The sequence below is a fragment of the Pantherophis guttatus genome, chromosome 11 (assembly GCF_059756535.1).
Source record: "Pantherophis guttatus breed Tessera chromosome 11, ASM5975653v1, whole genome shotgun sequence".
Taxonomy (NCBI): Eukaryota; Metazoa; Chordata; class Lepidosauria; order Squamata; family Colubridae; genus Pantherophis; species Pantherophis guttatus.
The window spans coordinates 16,923,100-16,943,084 of NC_142073.1; the positions used below are offsets into that span (position 1 = coordinate 16,923,100).

The 19,985-nt window shown below is 43.3% G+C and overlaps 2 protein-coding genes across 2 annotated transcripts in view; both read left to right on the forward strand.

The window, feature by feature from the left end:
• WWOX (WW domain containing oxidoreductase) overlaps positions 1–19,985 on the forward strand; it is a 609,400-nt gene that overhangs the window by 211,609 nt on the left and 377,806 nt on the right. The gene's annotated exons all lie outside the window — the stretch shown is intronic.
• LOC148112290 (uncharacterized) lies at positions 15,957–18,772 on the forward strand. Its single transcript, XM_087877311.1, has one exon. It carries the CDS (start codon positions 17,081–17,083, stop codon positions 18,770–18,772), a length of 1,692 nt encoding a protein of 563 aa, XP_087733437.1. The 5' UTR covers positions 15,957–17,080.

Sequence of the window (19,985 nt, forward strand, 5' to 3'; positions counted from 1 at the left end):
AAGACCAGCGCACACGAAGAACAGCTGGCCAGCATGCATGCACATGCCAAAAACCGGGAGACCAGGTGGTCTTCGAGTTTCCGGGGCTCTGGTGCGTGCACGCACGCACTCACACACACACACACAGACACACACATGTGTTCTAGTTTGGGCACCCAGTGCCAAAAAGGTTCGCCATCACTGCCCTAGGTTGTTTACCCTATACTTGAAGAGTATTTGCAATATGGCAAGAAAGGAAAACTTAATCCCCCGGATGACTTTATATCTATTTTTCTATTATACTCACATTATAGATACAGTTATTTTTTTCAGTTCCAGTGGCATCTGTTTAGTATCTGTCTCTCTCTGCTCCTCTAAGATCACCAGCACTCTTCTCCAGTAGTTTATTCAAAGCAGGAAAACCGTCTTCCTTTTGAGTAAATGTGGCACTATATTTCTCTGTTGCTAAATTAAAAAAACGAGACACCTATCTGTATTTGCCATATAATGATGAACAATAAATACCATGCGGTATTCACAGCAGTGGGCCCTCTGAACAAAAAACTGGAAGCCTAGTAGGAGGGATTCTTCATAACAAAATGTTTAATATTGTGCTAGGATAACCTGTGGGAAGCTGATTGCTGACCGATGAGATTATTAAACCAAGCAGTGTTATTATTTTAGCTTGATCAAATAAAGCTCGCATCGAAGGATGTTTGCCCTTTCTGAGATCTAAAACATCTTAATGGACAAATTGTTCCGCAGTAACTTGGCTGAATCCAAATTAATGCGAGATGAATATTTAGATGGAAGAATACGTAGCTTAATTTTGGAGGAGGACATGCCCTGTTAAAAAGAAGATTTTCTCTCTCTCTCTAAAGGAATGAAATTAGAAGGGCATACAATAATTTGAAGGCTGATGAGTGTGAGATTTACTATGTTAACAACGTTAAGTCTTTAAAGAAGGAAGAAATAACTTTTCCAGGATCATCTGCAGGGGCAAAGGGAGGTAGGAAAATCAAGATGGCGGTAATGACTATTGTTCTGAACTAGGCTCCCTTAACAAGCAGGAGGCAGGAATTGGTCCCGGCAAAACCCCTTTTATTTACACAACTGTGAATTACGTTCATTCACAGTCAGCAAGGTTTGTCGAAACAGTTTTTCAAAGGAATATTTCTCAACACACCTTATCTCATTTGGCAAGCTGCCACGTAACTTGTTTCCAACCACAGTACAAGACAAAACTTGGCACAGAGTCTCTCAGAGTCACGAATTGTTTGAATGAACGAATTGTTTCCTGCAAAAGCCCATTCTCTGTTCGTTCCTCTTTTATTTCCTATGGGAGGGGCCAATCACCTCCAAGGTGTGGCTTTACTCCTGAGTCGACCCTTCTTTCTGAGTTGTTCTTGTCTTGCGCACACTGGCAATGGGCTCCAGCTATTCTTCTGCTTCGCTGCTGTCTAACTCCCTCTCTGCCTTCGATGCAGAGCCCTCATCTGAGCTTTCCTCAGCCCCCAGGACTGGCCCAAGTTCCTCCCCAACCTTCTCACTGTCCGACTCTGCTGCCAGCTCTGCTGGCCATCGGTGGGCCACAACAACCATCTGATCAAAGAAACAGTCCCTTTGTACATGTGCGTCTTGACCGTTCAAGGGAGGCAAGCTGTAGTCTCACAGTTGTGATAGACAACTTGACTTCTTTGATCCTTGGCCATTCCTGTAGATACAACCTCTTCTTAATTTTTTTAAGGATTGTCCTAGTAATTCTTGATGTCCTCCTAAATAAATTCACATCATCCAGAGGTTCAGAAGCTCTTGGCTTTTAAAAGGAGAAAGTTCTTCTCAGAAGCTTTTTCGCACATTGCCAGGGGTGGGTTCTACTTACCGTTACTACTGGTTCGCATCACACTCGCTTCTCTCGCGCACGCGCAGATCAACTTTGATGACATCTAGGTCAGTGAGCGGGGCATCCCACCGGTTTTACTACCCATTCTTGCGAACCGGTCCAAACCGGGGGCAATCCATCATTGCACATAACATATTGAATAGTGTACAAGATGGAGCTCCTTTTAACATTTATGGTATCTTCTATTCTAGACAGACAATTACTACCCAATATAGAATTCACGGTTCCTATTAATCAGTTGATCTAACAAGTTATATTCAATTGTTGAGCTTTGAGCTTTGTCAATTGATTGTTCTTTTAATCCCCTAATCTCCTTACTTTCTACATGTTATAATTATTTACAGTATGTCTATCTTATTAATCTTCTCTATAATAATTATATTTCTTATAAAGCTAGTTTATCCAACATTCTTGTAAAACATGCATTTTGCCCTATATCTAGTGTTGTTTCTATGTTATGCTCTCTTCCCCTTTTTTTTGTCCAAAGCTGTTATATGACCTCCAGATCTCTTCTAGACTACTATTAGAAAGACATCTATGGCAGGGTATCATTGCTGTGTTCCTGTGTCTGATTAATATTTAATCAGCCAAGGGAGGAAATAGTATTTATTCCTTAGCAATCTTGCAAAGTATCTGAACAGATGAGACACCTTTTCTAGCTTTGGTTAAACGTTAAGTGGAGGCGATATTGCAGAACTGCTTCAAGTAAAGCTAACTATTTTCAGGAATCTGGTATTACCCAGGAAAGGAGGTTTATATTTTTATATTAATCTAGACTTAAAGCAGCAATACAATATGTTTCCTGTTAATTAATAAAAATATATTGCCTGTTAATTTCAGTGTGAGTTAGTAACATTTACCCTTCTAAAACTTCTTATAGATGCAACTAAAACAAACCATGAATTTTTTTTTTTCCTGGATCGAAGTTGTTGTAGCTTTGGATTTATTTTGGTTTAAAAAGTTTTTAACATGGCATTAGAAAACTGCAATAAAGAGCAAGGAGGGTCATGTTAAATAAAAGACACATTTAATCTAGCATGTTGTTTCTTTGCCCATAGAAGATCCACTGGGATGGAAGTTGACCAGAAAAGTGTGTGTAGAAACATAACAAAAATATAAAATATGAATAGGTAAAAGATGGAAGTTTCATGATATAGAATAGAATAGAATAGAATAGAATAGAATAGAATAGAATAGAATAGAATAGGAGTAGAGTAGAGTAGAGTAGAGTAGAGTAGAGTAGAGTAGAGTAGAGTAGAGTAGAATAGAATAGAATAGAATAGAATAGAATAGAATAGAATAGAATAGAATAGAATTCTTTATTGGCCAAGTGTGATTGGACACACAAGGAATTTGTCTTTGGTGCATACGTTCTCGGAATACATAAAAGAAAAGATACGTTTGTCAAGAATCATAAGGTACAACACTGATAGTCATAGTGAAACAGTCAATATAAATCTTAAGGATACAAGCAACAAGGTTACAGTCATACAGTCATAAGTGGGAGGAGATGGGTGATAAGAACTATGAGAAGATTAATAGTAATGCAGACATAGTAACTAGTTTGACAACATGGTGGGGTGGGCGTTTTCATCCACCCCAGGCACTGGAGGATTTCCTGGAGCCTCCAATAGGGTGAAATCGGCCTCCCCCGGGCACCGGAGGCCCTCTGGAGGCCAGAAATGGACCCGTTTTTGGACTTCCGGTACTTCCAGTAGGCCCGTTTTTTGCCCTCCCCAGGCTCCAGAGGCTTTCCTGGAGCCTCCAGGAGGATGAAATCAGCCTCCCTCGGGCTCCAGAGGCCAGAAACAGGCCCATTTCTGGACTTCCGGTAGGCCCCTTTTTCACCCTTCCAGAGTCTCCACGCATGCCCTGCACTTACCTGGCATCCAAAATGGGCTGCATGAAGACTCCTGGGATGGGTGGGGCTGGGTGGGCGGGGTCAGCCAGTCCTTGGAACAACTGGTTCGGCAAACCAAATTAAAATTAACATCTGGTTCCGAACCGGCTGAATCCCACCCCTGATTGTGGCCTCTAAGAATTGACAATGAATTGATGGCACATAATCAATCAAAAATCCACGAGACAGCTACCTTTCATGTAGGAAGGATTCTTTACATTTCATCTAATTGTTGACCAGCTGAGAGAATCAGATTTCAATTCTTTCTTTTAGGAGGAAGTCATCATCCCTGCCACTTGGGGGTAGAATTGTTCCAATATGCAGGTATTTCTCTATAGGTGTCCAGACATCTCTTCTCTTCTCTTCTCTTCTCTTCTCTTCTCTTCTCTTCTCTTCTCTTCTCTTCTCTTCTCTTCTCTTCCCTTCTCTTCTCTTCTCTTCTCTTCTCTTCTCTTCTCTTCTCTTCTCTTCTCTTCTCTTCTCTTCCCCTCTCATTTTGGCCCATGCCTCCCATCCATCCTTGATATTTAAATCATTGCAAGAGAATAGATTACATTGTGAATTTTAACAGCAGAGATTTTTCAAAATTATTTTTTTAAAAAATCTTTCAGAGGTGGTTTACCTGTCTCTTAAAATGGAAAACTCAATCTTTCTTTCAGAATCGGTTAGTATTCTTCATTTCAAGTTAACGTAGACTATAATATTGACATGCATTGTTTCCTTTGGAATTTGCATGCTACCCGGCGCCAGCTGGCAGGAATTAAACTCTGCTATTCTCTAATAGAAAATAATGGCAACTAGAAGTGACATGTCCCATAATTCTAATTATACTGAAAGAGCATGGATGACATGCCTATGGCAGAAGTGGAATCCTAGAGCGATATTGACTATATTTTTCAACTTTCTAATTTTGGACCTATTGAGCTCAAATTTATTACTATTCAGACAAATGTCCATAGAATTGCAACTTAAAAAAAGAACATGTCCTTAGGCTTATCCTCAGGGGTGAAAACCAGCAGGTTCTGGAGAACCGGTAGCGGAAATTTTGAGCAGTTCGGAGAACCGGCAAATACCACCTCTGGCTAGCCCCAGAGTGGGGAGGGAATGGAGATTTTGCAATATCCTTCCCCCAGGAGTGGGGAGGGAATGGGGATTTTGCAGTATCCTTCCCCTGCCACACCCACCAAGCCATGCCAACCACAGCCACCAAGCCACGCCTACAGAACCGGTAGTAAAAAAATTTGAATTTCATCACTGCTTATCCTGTACCAGTGCTCTCTTCAGATTGCATCTGAATATTGAATTTTAAAAAAAGAAAAGAAATGGCAGAACATGAGATTGTGTCTTCTTGTAGGAAGCTACATATTATTGTCATTCTGTCTTTCTGTCTGTTGTGGCTTATTTAAAGAAGAGCTGAAATGTCAGAATCATTGTTGGTTCCGCAGGACGATGTGTCAGCATTCCAGAAAAACCCAACTCCAATTAAAAACTCCGAGCTAGGCATTTTCTCAAAGTTCCATTTATTAGAGTAGGTATACTGGCACATCTTGGGAAAACCCGAATCTGAGAGTTCCAGGGTTTCCCTCAGTAAATCAAAAGCCCTAAAACCATCCCCTCACTCATCAGTCCATCACATTGTCCAATCACCATCTGCCCCACCTCGAGACATCGCTCCAACCACTCCTTCTCCAGATGCAGGATTGTCCTGACCTTGACCGAAAAGAAGAATGCTATTTTGTCTACATTCCCTTTACTAAATCCCCCTCTCCTACTTTCCCACAGACAAGAAGGTGGCAGCGTGGAAGCTTCCGGTGCTAATATGGCTTCCAAAGCTGACACAATGTTCACAATGATACCATCTCTCTATTCCTTCTTCATTTATGGCATTTTAATAAGCTATCTATTAAAACCTAGGATATTTAGTAATCTATCTTTTGTTGGGGTTCCACTTTACATGCCTACTTTTTCTTTTTTTTTTTAGGGTTGGACTTGGGGCTAATCAGAAAATATTTCCCATCACTTTCCATTTTTAATTAGAGAAGGCAAGCATTTTGAATCTTTTCCATGTCTACTATAGCTACAGTAACTATATATCCTTCATTATAAAGGACACTCCTTTATTCCAGGAAGCCGTCTTTTAAGTTTATTTATTTTTCCAAAAATAAATAAATCACTTTGTCCTTTATTTTGGTCATTTCACTTTTAAGTGCCCAAAAGGTGCCACTTAGTGGCACTGTCTTTCACATTCATGTGAACAATTGAATTGCATTTTTTTAAAAAAAATAAATTTACATAGACAGGGTTTTGATTTTAGAAATCTTTATTAGAATATGCATCAATGGAGGTTTTTTTCTTGCTTTTGCTGTTGAATTTTCCTCTGTAAAAATAAAAAGTTATAACCAAATCATTTTTTTCTTCTTCTGTTCTTCTGAACGTCTTTCAGATTTATCACCTGTCCTATTTTGTCCTTTAATTTTTCCAAGAAAATAAGGTCATTCTATGCTACGAATCTAACCTTATCTAAATACCCTCCCCCCTAATAGTTTTGATTAGCTAATAGCTTAAACTAAACTAAGAATTCTTTGGCATATGAGGGGGAAAAAATTCTTGTTTTATTAAATATTCCCATAAGCATTTTCACTCTTCTCTGTTTCTTTAGAGTGAGCACTGAAATTCGGGCTCTTATAGCTATTTCTGTTGGTTTCGCCTTAGTGTTATATGTTGATTTTAATAACAGTTTTGTTTCTCTCCTCACACCAGACAGAATGTGAGAGTGTGCCAACCAGTGCTACCACTGGAGTTGTGTGTAATGAAGATAAAACGACTATAATGATGACCTCTCTGTCCCTTTGCTATACAGTGTCCTTCTCTTTAACTGAACACCTTTTCAAATGAACATATTCTGAACTCTTGAACTGCTTATTCTGTTCACCGAGCGTATTGCTCAATCTACACTTCATCATAATGTGTCACCAAAGACTCTGTGTTTCCTTGTATTTGATGTCCAGGTGAGAGGAGTGGGTGGGTGTCGACGGCAGGGGCTTCACTAGAATCAGAAATTGGACTGTTCAGGGATTACATTAGTTCAGGCTTATTTATACTAGCCAGGTAGTCTTACAGCTATAAATTTAAAGCGTTTCTTAAAAGAATTTTCATAAGAGTAAAACGACTTTTTCAATATATCTCGTGAAACTCAGTTGTAATTGAGCCAAGTCTAGAAGATCAGTTGATAAGTCATCTTCTCCTAATCTGCTGGATCTTACATTTCTTTCTGTTTGCTTCAAATGCTTTATATTCTATTAAAAGGCTTGACAAAATTATCGAAATGATAGACTGCAGGAGACGATACTGCTCTTGTCAAACTGGAGCAAGGAATGGAAAATGTTATTTAGCTGTGCTTACTGCTGGTAAATTCAGAATGAGATCATCTCAAGCAAGCATATGTTAGCTTGATTATTTACTAGTTTTAAATTTGGCCTCATTCTCAGCTCTCGTTATATTTTTCCCTGCAAGGGTTGTCATTGGAATTACAACAATACTTGGAGGTTTTGTGATTAGATTGCAATTCCCTCTGTGCTTCTTTCTATTGTCCTCAAAATATCAGTGGTAATGTTGACAGCAGCTGCATCTGCAGCCTTGAATAGATCCCCAAATATTCTCATTTAAAATTTCAAAATAAACTAGATTACTTGGTTCATTTAGACCAAAACTTGAATTCCATCTAATGAAAAATATAGTTTCTGGAGGCTTTGGAATTCTGAAGGAAGCCTATAACAGTTGATGGCTAACCTTTTTGCCGTCGTGTGTCAAAAGCAGGGGGAGCACAGGGAGGTTGCGTGTGCGCGTGCCCACACCCATAATTCAATGCGCGCGTGACACCCACCTACCCCCCACTCTCCCCCACTTTTGGCATGCGATGGCACAGTGGGCCTGGTAGGCCTGTTTTTCACCCTTCCAAGGCTCCAGAGGCTTTCTTGGAGCCTGGGGAGGGCAAAAATGACCTTCCACATCCCCGCCCAGAGGCCCTCTGGAGGCCGGAAACAGCCTGTTTCCCGACTTCTGGTGAGACCGGAAGGCCTGAAAACCAGCTGGCTGGTGCACACATGCACGCCGGAGCTGAGCTAGGGCAATGCTTGCATGCCCACAGAAGCCCACGCGTGCCATAGGTTCGCCATCACGGGCCTATAATATTATGATACTATCCTTATAAAATTTTACCAGCCGTTCTCCTTGCCACAGCTCCTTTTGTGATGTCAATAATTAACTTGGAAACCAAGGGCTAATGCTGAGTGAGCTCTGTTTAAGTTCTTAGCATATGAGCTTAGTCTGTAATTAATCCAGAAATTTCAAAACTATCTAATATTTTTCTATGGACTCACTATTTCTGAATGTTTCAAGATGACAGAATTTGTAGCAGAGGCTTTTAGGAAAAGGTCTCACACCATCCCAGAAGGTCCCAACAAACACAGTTCTTTAGAAGATGTTCCTAGAATTCTGAACGACCAAGGTAGATGAAAAAGAACCTCATATGTAACCTATATCTGCATAACCAGAGGTGGTATTCAGCCGGTTCAGACTGGTTCGGGCGAATCGGTAGCAGCAACTGTGGGTGGGACCGCTCACTAGCCCCGGCGTAATGCCATCCTATTTAACCACGTTTTCGAGACTGGGTGCATACGCAGAAGGCGCACATGTGAGCAAAGCTCATGTGCAGAAGGCAGGGCACATGTGTGGAAGGCGTGTGCGTGTGCGAAGCAAACCAGTGGTAAGAATACGTGGAACCCACCACTGTACATAACAATCCCGCCTTCCCTTTGCACACAAATTTAAATCTTACACCAGATTTGCATATGTTGGTGCTTTCTGAAGAGATAAGGGGTTGCTCCTCTCCTCGTTCAATGGCCTTAGTAACAGAAGAAAGTTGAGTAGGAAAGTTACCCGCAGCATTAAACACTGAATCAACGCGCAAGAGACAAGTTGCAAATTGAATAGCCTGAAAATAGCTTCTTTGAAACTTAATAGAAGTTGAAGGTCTGCATGGGATCTTCTGCTTTGTGGAAGTGGATCCTAGATCCCGCTCCGCTTCTATAATTCTCCATAACGAAAGCGTTACCAAAAAGGAAGTGAATGAACGTGTGTAATAATATTGCTAAATTGGAAGCACAAAGCATCATAAATATGCTTAGTCCACAGGCCATCTGAAATCATAGTTGTTAGGGCTTTTTCATTTTAACCTGAGTCTCCTGATATTTAATGAATCTGAAGTTGAAGGTTGGTCTCATAAGAGGCAGGCTATAGCTTTAAAGAGTTGCAGTCCTTGCATTTCACAGCGAACACAGCTGTAATTTGAAAAGAACATACTTCCCAAAAATGTGATTGCAAGAAACTTTGAAAAATAAATAATTATAGAACTAGGCATGGGAAAGGACATGGATAACTCCCCTGATCCCCAATAGTGTAGGGTTTTTTTTTGTTTTTTTGTTTTTTTTTTGACAGCTAAAGTGTTGAATGCTCTATTTATTCTGAGCAGATAATATTCTTGCAGAATATCCAAAGGATGGGACATTAGGCTATCGTCCTATGTCCGAACTTGCACTTGGGAAAGAAGAACTTCTCCAAAGGAGCCTTTTGCATGGTATACAATGCAAAATGCAAGCGCCATTTGCTTTTAAATTACCATATTTTTTGATGTATAAGATGCTCCAGAGTATAAAACATTAGTTTTTGGGGAGGAAAACAAGAAAAAAATTTTTTGCCTCTGCCTACCAGCATCCATCGGTATTCATCTGGCTAGCGTCCTTGCAGCAAAAAGCAAACAGCTTGATCAGCTTCAGCACGTTATCACAGCCTGATTTAGCATGAACAGCTGATTGGTGGTTGAATCTGCCTCCTGGAATACCGTCAATCAGCTGTTCCAGGCTGTGGGGATCGCCAGAGCCCATCGACACCTCTGTGTGTCGTGTTTTTGGCCTCCGTGCATCATGTTTTTGGCCTTCACAAGCTCCGATTTAGACCTGTTCCAGGCTGCGGGAATCGCCACAGCACATCGCTGCCAGTCGCTGCCTCAGCACATCGCATTTTCAACCTCCACATGCCCCGTTTTTGGCCACCGCGTGTCACATTTCTGGCCAGTTCCAGGCAGTGGGGATTGCCACTGCGGATCCCCGCCACCTGGAATCAGCCGGAAATGCAACGCACGGAGGCCAAAAACAAGAGCATGCGGAGGTCGAAAACATGACGCATGGAGGCCTAAAATGGCCCAAGGGTGAGGGCTGGCGGGTGGGCGGGGCTTGAGCAACATTCGGTGTACAACTCACACTGCAATTTTCACCCACTTTTAGGGTGGGTTGGGGGGGGAAGTGCGTCTTATACTCCGAAAAGTACGGTATAAGATTGAAAAGTGTTTCATTTTGTTCAAGTACATCAAAACTCTCTTCTGCCTTTCCTTTTTTAAAAACTAGCCCGTTGTGCTGAGTTCTCGTTATGCATAATACACCTTTACTTCATGCACTGGCAGTGAACTGGACTGTTACGGAACTCTGCGTACGTATTACGTAAAAAAATACCATTGGAGTTTTCTCAGAGTTTACTGAACAGCAGACTAATATACTTGGAGGCACAGCACAGAATTCATTACCCAGCACATTCACCTTTCCTCCCGTCGGGTGGGTGTGCTGGGGAGACGGTGTGGCTGTAGCTATTTCAGGTTGAGAAGCCATTTAGATCTCAGGTGACAGGAGATTGGAAATTACTTTGAATGCTTGTTTAAAAGACCATGGGCACTGTAGCATTTAACTCTTTGTGTGCAGTTTGACATTCAAGTGATCCTTCCCCGTAATATGTAACTATTTCCCTTCTTTCAACCCAGAGAAAGGAAGAGTTGGTAGCAATAATACTGCTCTATAATTTTCACTTTTAGCAACATAAACATCAGCCTCAATTGGGGTCTTAAATTGAGGATTACCCGTACGCTGGCTCAGGCGCAACCACCAGTCTGGGAAGATTCCTGTGAAAAAGGCATTAAGCAATAAAGTTGTCAATCAAACTCTTGAACACTGGAAGTTTTAAAAAAGAGATTGAATAACCATTTGTCTGAAATGGTATAGGGTTTCCTGCCTAAGCAGGGGATTGGACTAGAACACCTCCAAAATCCCTTCCAATTCTGCTGTTCTGTTCTGTTCTGTTCTGTTCTGTTCTGTTCTGTTCTGTTCTGTTCTGTTCTATTCCTCTTCTCTTCTCTTCTCTTCTCTTCTCTTCTCTTCTCTTCTCTTCTCTTCTCTTCCATTCTTTCCATTCTTTATTCTATTCTATTCTATTCTATTCTATTCTATTCTATTCTATTCTATTCTATTCTATTCTATTCTATTCTCTTCTCTTCTCTTCTCTTCTCTTCTCTTCTCTTCTCTTCTCTTCTATTCTATTCTATTCTATTCTATTCTATTCTTGCCTTAAAGGTGCTTTTTCAAAAGGCAACTGGACTGTTTTTTCCTTGAGAAGGAAGCCTCCCCCCCCATCATCTTGACAAAACCAATGAAGCTTCTTAAATGAGAAGTGAAACATTTTCTTCCTCAAGGAAAAAAACAGTCCAGTTGCTTTTTGAAAAAGCATCTTTGAGACAGTGGTTAGGATGCTCTATTAAGAGTACAGGTTCAACTCCACCGTCCACCATGAAAAGTCACCTCTGCGTCCTTCTCTCTGAGATGAACTATCTCATACAATTGGGTAGTTCCCCCCTCCAGGGATAAAATCCAGAGATATTCTTACATCGAACTCATAAAAAAAGAGGTAGGGCATAAATTAAAATAAAAAATAAAAAATGGGAGATACCTGCCTGAAATTCTGTGAAGTCAAAATTTTAAGTTTCCTTAAATTATAAATTAACAATGTCCACAGCTTCTAAAGGGAATCAATACAAAATGTTTTACAGATGGCACGTGCCACCTGAAAAACTGGCACAAATGTTTAAAGATAAATCAGGTAAATGTTGGAAATGCCATCAGACACCAGGTTCATATTATCATACATGGTGGATGTGGACAGAAGCGAGAAATTATTGGATTAAAATTAAAACATGGTTAGAAGAAATGATACAACAGCATATGGACTTAAAACCTGAACTGTTCCTATTGTGTATCTTACCAGAGAAATTTAGTAAAGAAAATACATATTTGATTATACATGTTATAACGGCAGAGAGGATAGTATTTGCGCAAAGATGGAAAGCAGAGAAAATCCCTACAGAGGGAGAAGTAATTAAGAAAATATTGGATTGTGCAGAAATGAATAGATTGACTTTGACAATTAAAGAAAAAGAGAAATCGGAATATTTTAAGGTATGGGGAAAATTTTTATCATTGGTTAGAGAAGAGATATATATAGGGTAATGTAATAGAAAAGCAAGAAATGTGGGAGAAATGTTATAATAAATGAAATGATAATATTAAGATATGATAAATAATGGAGGACTAGGAAGGAGACACAAAAGATGTACTCAGATGATACACTGATTGATTGATTGATTATGTATTGTATGTCTGTTTGTCTATAAAATTAAAAAAATATATAAAAAATATTAAGTTTCCCAGCATCCCAACTTTAACTTCCTGTTTTTGACAGAATGTCCTTGAGACAAGAACTGCATCTCTGTCTAATTAACCTATTTTGCAAGGTTGCTATGAAGATAAACACTCTCTCCCTCCCTCTCTCTCTCTCTCTCTCTCTCTCTCTGTGTGTGTGTGTGTGTGTGTGTCCCCACACCTGGGACTCTGAATTTTGTGGAAGCAAGGACAGAATGTGTGATCCGAGGAAAAGGTTGCTCAAGAGATAAATCCTACTTCCTAAATCTTGGCACTTCATAAATTTAAATACGTGTTTATATTTGTGTGTGTGTGTGTAAGGGAAAGCAGCAGCTGGCAAGTCAGTCCTTGTCACTTTATGTTGATAAAACTTTATAAGTGCTGCTTTTGTTTAAGGGTGTATTAATTTAACTTCTGTTGTACGGAAAGATAACAGTTTCCCAGGATTTAAACTAACAACTTCCCATTGTAAAGTCTAATATGATTGATTGTCTCCATCTGTTTCTGTAAAGAACCTCCTCTTTCTCTCTCTCTCAATCCAGCATCTGCATTTTATTTTCCACCTGAATCATAATCTGAGCAAAGCCCCCCCCCCAATTCCAGAGATGAGTTTACAGTCAGAAGTACCATTCTATTTGTAAATCAATGTTTAAAAGGTAAAGGTTCTCCTTGCACATATGTGCTAGCCGTTCCCGCCTCTAGGGGGCGGTGCTCATCTCCGTTTCAAAGCCGAAGAGCCAGCGTTGTCCGAAGACGTCTCCGTGATCATGTGGCCGGCATGACTCAACGCCAAAGGCGCACGGAACGCTGTTAGCTTCCCACCAAAGATGGTCCCTATTTTTCTACTTGCATTTTTTATGTGCTTTCAAACTGCTAGGTTGGCAGAAGCTGGGACAAGTAATGGGAGTTCACCCCATTACACGGCACTCGGGATTCGAACCGCTGAACTGCCGACCTTTCGATCAACAAGCTCAGCATCTTAGCCACTGTTTATTGTAATACAAATCCATGGCCAGTTTTTGCTATTTACAGCATGCATAAAAATTAATCTTTCTGTTTGCATTTGTGTTGTTTGCTAATGATAGTAGTGACAGTCTTGTTCATCTGTTGGGAGCGAGTAGCATACTTTGCTATTTAACTATTGCGGCAGAGTAAACATATGCTTGTGTCAGCTTGGAAATATATGCTTCTACTCTAGAGTATGCAAGATCTTTAATGAAAGTGTACAGCAATCTGATCTGGCAATCAGATTTTAGCAATCATAGCCTTTTCATCTTAAAGTGTTATTTGTTTCTAATGGTACATGAATATAAAAAGTGAGGACATATTTATAAATAAAAAACAAAGAGTTTGGAAGGTAAACGTTAATGAAGTTGATAAAGATGATATTTACAGAAAGAAGGAACTTGGGTTTGAGTCACTACTTCTCCGGTTAATACCCTTTGACACAATCCATTTATTATGATTTGTCAGAACATTTTTGCAAAATTTCTGTTGCAAAATTATATACTGTTACATTAAGGAGAACCAAAATCTCCATTTCTTGAACTCTTGAAAGTGGACAGATAAAGAGGAATAGAAAAAGCTGTATTATGGCTTCCTTGAACAAATCTTTTGCACCGTAATAGTTTTATAAAACTAAGGCATTTGAAGACAATATTCTGTTTGGTTTCTTTCCTCTCAGACCGGCCCATTAACTGGCTGGCCTATCCATAAATGTATGGGATAAGCTGCAGTATATTCAAAGTTGAAGGAGAAACAAGAGTCTCCCTTGGTGGAGCGCAGAGGTGATGCGAATCTGATACTACAGTTACAAACTGCTGAGCCAAGCTACAATTTCATCTTCCTGGCTAGTTGGAAAAAAAAAAATGAGATGATCAATGGAGGAGGAGGAAGTAGAAGGAGCTATTTTAACTACCACTGACTTTGTGATATTGGCTTTTCTTACAGTATGCAGGGCAAACCTATTTCTTAATATAATTTATATAGGTTAAGAATCGTGATTCCGGAAACTTTGAGGAGGAAAATACGTTGACCCAAAGTGGTAGAGGGTTAAAGGCATTCTGTTTGTTTGAATTCTAAAGCCCCAGAGCATTGTAACTTTTATATTACTTCGTCTATTTTGTGGTCTCGCAGTTACTTCTTAGCCATAGAATAGAATAACAGAGTTGGAAGGGACCTTGGAGGTCTTCTAGTCCAACCCCCTGCCCAGGCAGGAAACCCTACACCACTTCAGACAAATGGTTATCCAACATCTTCTTAAAAATTTCCAGTGTTGGAGCATTCACAACTTCTGCAGGCAAGTGTTAATTGTTCTAACTGTCAGGAAATTTCTCCTTAGTTCTAAATTGCTTCTCTCCTTGATTAGTTTCCACCTGTTGCTTCTTGTCTTGCCCTCAGGTACTTTGGAGAATAGTTTGACTCCCTCTTCTTTGGGGAAGCCCCTGAGATATTGGAACCCTGCTATCATGTCTCCCTTAGTCCTTCTTTTCATTAAACTAGACATACCCAGTTCCTGCAACTGTTCTTCATATGTTTTAGCCTCCAGTCCCCTAATCCTCTTTGTTGCTCTTCTCTGCACTCTTTCTAGAGTCTCAACATCTTTTTTTTACATCATGGCGACCAAAACTGAATGCAGTATTCCACATGTGGCCTTACCAAGGCCTTATAAAGTGGTATTAACACTTCACGTGATCTTGATTCTGTCCCTTCTTACCTTCACCTCTTCAGCGCTAGTCTGCTGCTGGAAATACATAGGTCTCAAACTATAGGATATGTCAACACTGTCCCAAACACCTCTAGCCGTGGTGGGTTTCTACCAGTTCTGGTGAACCGGTAGTGACGGCGGCCGGAGGTTCTGCCCACCTGCCCGGAAGTCATCACAGAAACTCTACCCATGTGCAGAAGTGCCACGTGCGCTCCCAATTCCGAACCGGTAGCGAAAGTAAGTGGAACCCACTACTGACCTCTAGGTAGAGATTGAGTTTGCTGCATCCAAAGCCAAGATGATTTCTTAGATAAATTTGTCTCTTGGTTAAGATCTTGTTCAGAGTTCCTTTCCAACTGTTCCTCTTTACAGCTGAACTGCCGACTTTTCAATTGACAAGCTCAGCATCTTAGCCACTGAGTCACCACGTCCCCTTATTAAGGGGCTAAGGAGCATGTTGAATTTTCTAAAAGAGCAAATAAGCATGCTTATGTGTGTGATAAAAAATAGCCATGTTTGAATGCATGCATTTTCAAGTGAGCATTGTAGAAGGCCATTTATTATCAACAGGAAGATCTATTTATACATATCTGTGATTGTATTTATGATGAGATTTAACCAGAGAGCTTCCCCATATACCCCACCCCTTTCTAAACTCATAAGAGAGAATACAAGGGGTGTGTTTTTTAACCCGAAAGCATCAGGCTGATTGATCATATAGATTTCTGCCAGAAAATCTAAGCGTGCTAAATTCTCTAGGCTTGACGTTCTCCATTGAGAGTGGAGACAGCAGCCAGTGTGGGTACTACTCATCCAATCAGATTGAAGGACTGAGTCAGCCAACAACTTTAAGTCCCGCCTCTGTTGCCGGGCAGACCCAGCTTTGGCTCAGTCCTTCAGTTGGACTGGCGTGTGGGTCTGTAGCTCTGACTGCTTTTCTACAAACTATCTCTCCTTTTTGGATTTATTGGTCTTTTTGAACCTGGACTGTTTCTGACCTTTCTTCTGCTTCTCCCTGTGGACTTGGTTGCCTTTGGACTTTGTAAGTTTTTTTGCCCTGTGTTTTCCCCCTTTAAAACTGTTAAGCCTCTGCTGTGAGGGCTTTTTGTTTTCTCTCTTTGGGGACCCCTGGGGGGGCTTCCTGGGGCTCCCTGCCAGGCTTGGCAGCTACCTCCTCAGGTCCTGACTCTCCTTGCTGACCGCTTCCCCCAGGGCCTCCTAATTGTCTTCTCGGCCGTTTTTTCGCGCCGTTTCTGTGGCGGCGGCCATTTTGAAGCCCTCCGCTCCAAAACGCAACTTCCAAACTTTAAAGAACTTGCTGCCTGCTGCTTTGGACTTTGAATCCACCTCCCTGGAAGCTAGATTGCCTGCCCTTCGTGATTACTGGTGGCTTCTTCTTGGTGCTTGCCCACGCTGCTGCTAGCGCTTATTTCAAGCCGCTCCGACCATCACCTGCTGAGTTAATTAGCGCAGCGCTGATAGCCGACCAACAGCTGAGCCGGGGCTGCAGGCTCCCTTTGAAGAAGCGGTGGCTTCCAACGGAGCTCTTTAGTGGGAGTTATTTTCGCTGCTGCCGTGCCTCCCTAGTTGTCTTCCCTGCTGCAGCTCCTGGGGGGCTTCCTGCCTGTTTATCAATTAAGTTGGAGAGTGGGGTTTTCGCGCCCCCCCCCCACCAACTTCCCTGCGACTGTCTCTGAGCTGTTTTTTCTCCTTCTGAAAGCTGTGGTCAGATTTAAAGGGCAACTGTCTGGACTGTTCTTGACTGGGCTGGCTGTGCGGGTGTTCGTGGAGCTTCGCGCCCCCTTCCTTGGCTGTTGAACTTACTGTATCCCCGCTGCCCTTGCCAGCCTCCATTGCTGCTTTCTTCTTGCAGTGGCCATTTTGTGGAGTGGCTGCGCTCCCCCTGCTGTTCGCCCTCTGGATCGTGTACCCAGGGCTGGAAATTAGTGGAGTTGCCGCGCTCCCCTCCGGGTCCTCACTTTGTGACTGCTGCTTTTGTCTTGGGATCTGTCATTATGCCAAAGTCGTTGGCCAAATCCAAACATGGCCGTAAGCATAGCTCTGCTTCTCAGAGGCAATCAGAGGATGAATCTGCCTCGTTTCAAGATCCAGCGCAATCACTTGTTGCCCCGTCTTCTCACGCCCATCACAAGAACAGAAAGCATGGCAGTGCGCTGGAAAGAGTGGAAAAACGGAGGGACAGAGTCCTTACCCAACTTTGCGCCAAGGCGAGCTCTGATCTTCAGTCTTCAACAACTTCTGCTCCGCTGCAGTATTCTCGGCCGGCGACTCCGGACCAGTTGTCTCTCAGGGACTGCCCGGTCACCATCTCCACTTCAAATTTGTGGGGCTCTGTTCCGGCGGACCTTGTCACTGCACCGCCTGCGAATGAGGAGCTTCCTGATATTCCACCTCCTCTTGACACCTCTGCGGTTCCCTTGGTTCCTGTCCTGCCTCAGGAGGTGGTGAGTTGTCCCCTGTCTTCCGACCATCTGCAAAAGATGATTGAGGCTGCAGTGCAAAAGACTTTGGCAGCGGGTCGTCGTCCATCCAGTGTTGCTGGATCTGTTCGGTCGGCCTCACCAGAGCAGCCTCGTTCTTCTGGTCATGCACTTCCCAGGCCACCTCGCTCTCCTTCCTGCTCCCATGCTGGTCAACTCTCCCCCCTGTCGGATGCGGACATCAGTGACAACGGTGACTCTGGGTTGTCAGATGACGAGAACCTTCCACCTGATCAGCCGGTGTCTACGGCCCTTTTTCCACAGGCCTTGTTTAGGTCTCTTCTGTTCAAAGCCGTCAATACGGCTCGGCTTTCCTCCCCTGATTCCCATCCTTCTGTTTCTGGGCCGTCTGGAACTTTGGACCCGATGTTCGCTGAGCCGCCCAAACCGATTACAACCATTCCTACACCTCCACTTTTCCTGGATGTCGTGAAACGGCAGTGGACTTCCCCAGCGTCAGCTCCTATCCCTTCTTCATCTGACCGTACTAATTTCCAGGTCGCATCTGACCTGGACACTCTTCTGCAGCTCCCGTCAATAGATGCTCCCATCGCTGCTCTTCTCTCTTCTGCCGCTGTGCCGGGCGATCCTGCTGAGAACTTACGACCTGATGAACGCCGTGCTGAGATGGTCCTCCAAAGGGCCCATCTGGGGGCAGCATGGGCCATTAAGGCGGCCACTACAGCATCTTTCTTTAACCGCTCCACGTTGTTGTGGCTCCGCCAGTTACAAGAGACATTGTCACCGGAAGATGCTCGTATTAAGCATGACCTCAATAAGATTGTAGCTGCGGTTCAGTTTTCAGCGGACTCCACTCTCAGCGCTGCTCGTTTTGCGGCCAAATCGCTGGCCTCTGCTGTGACGGCTCGCCGTTTGACCTGGCTCCGACATTGGCAGGCGGACGCCAGGCATAAATGGAAGCTCGCCTCGGTCCCATTTGGGAGGTCCCGTTTGTTTGGGGACGCCTTAGATCCCTTTTTAACTGAAACCAGAGACAAACGGAAGGTTTTGGCGGCGGTTTTCCGCAGGGGGGATTCCCGCTTCTCTCCATATCCCCCTCGACCCCACCTTCGAGGTAACTCTGTTGGTGGGCCTTCTTCCTCCTCCTTCCCCTCGCCCCGGCCGTACATAAATTTTGGCAGACAGCGGGGATCGCAGGATAGGGGATTCCGGGGTAGATCGTTAGGGTCTAAGCGGCCCTTTTGAGGGGGAGGAGGTCGTTTCATCCGTCGCCGGCGCTAATTACATTTCTAATCCTCCCATTGGCGGCAGATTGGCCATTTTCGTAGCCGCCTGGGAACGGTCCACCTCCGATCAGTGGGTCTTAGCCACTCTTCGTTCGGGTCTAGCTATCGAATTTGTCTCCACCCCCCCTGACTCCTTTGTCTGTTGTCCGATTTCTCGTAATTTGGAAAGAAAGTCCCTCATGGACGCAGCGATTCACCATCTCCTGACCATTAGAGCTATTCAACCCGTCCCTGTGGGCCAGGAGCATCAGGGTTTCTATTCCAGAGTTTTCCTGGTTCCCAAATCCTCAGGGGGGTGGCGCCCTATTTTGGACCTGAAACGCTTAAATAGGTACGTGGTGTACCGTAAATTCAAAATGCAATCCTTACAAACTATTCTAGCCGGTGTTCGGAGGGGCGATCTCCTCTCTTCCATAGACCTTACAGAGGCTTATTTGCACATCCCTATCCTTCCCTCCCATAGACGTTTTTTGAGATTTTGTTACGGGGGGGTCCATTATCAATATAGGGCGTTACCTTTTGGTCTCTCCTCTGCCCCCCGTACCTTTACGAAGGTGCTGGCTGCTTTAGCGGCATTTCTTCGTGTCCGTTCTGTTAGACTTTTATGCTACCTCGATGACATTCTCTTGTTGTCCCCTTCTGTTGCTCAGGCTGTGTCGGACGTTCGTCTCACGGTAGAGACGTTGGCGGCCCATGGTTTCTCGATTAATTTAGATAAGAGTCACCTCTCTCCTTCCACCAGTTTGGTCCATTTGGGAGCCCTGATCGACACGGTTCAGGGTAGGGTGTTTTTGTCCCCCGATAGGCAGGCGGGTATCCGCCAGTTAGTTTCCAAGGTGGAATCCTGCAGGGCCATTTCCCCTCTTGTCCTCTCCCAACTGTTAGGGAAAATGATTTCTGCCATCTCCATAGTTCCCTGGGCACAACTGCACGCACGGGAACTTCAATGGTTTCTCTTGCCGTTGCAGAAGGCGGGCAGAGGCACTTCATTCAGGCCGGTCCCGGTCCCTCCGGCGGTTCGTCGGTCCCTGCGGTGGTGGCGTTCCCCGGCCCTAGCTGCGGGGTCGTTTTTCCTGGAGCCTCAGAGGGTGATAGTAACCACAGATGCCAGCCTCCTCGGTTGGGGGGCCCATTGCCAAGGTCAGTTGGCTCAGGGCACTTGGAGCCCGGCA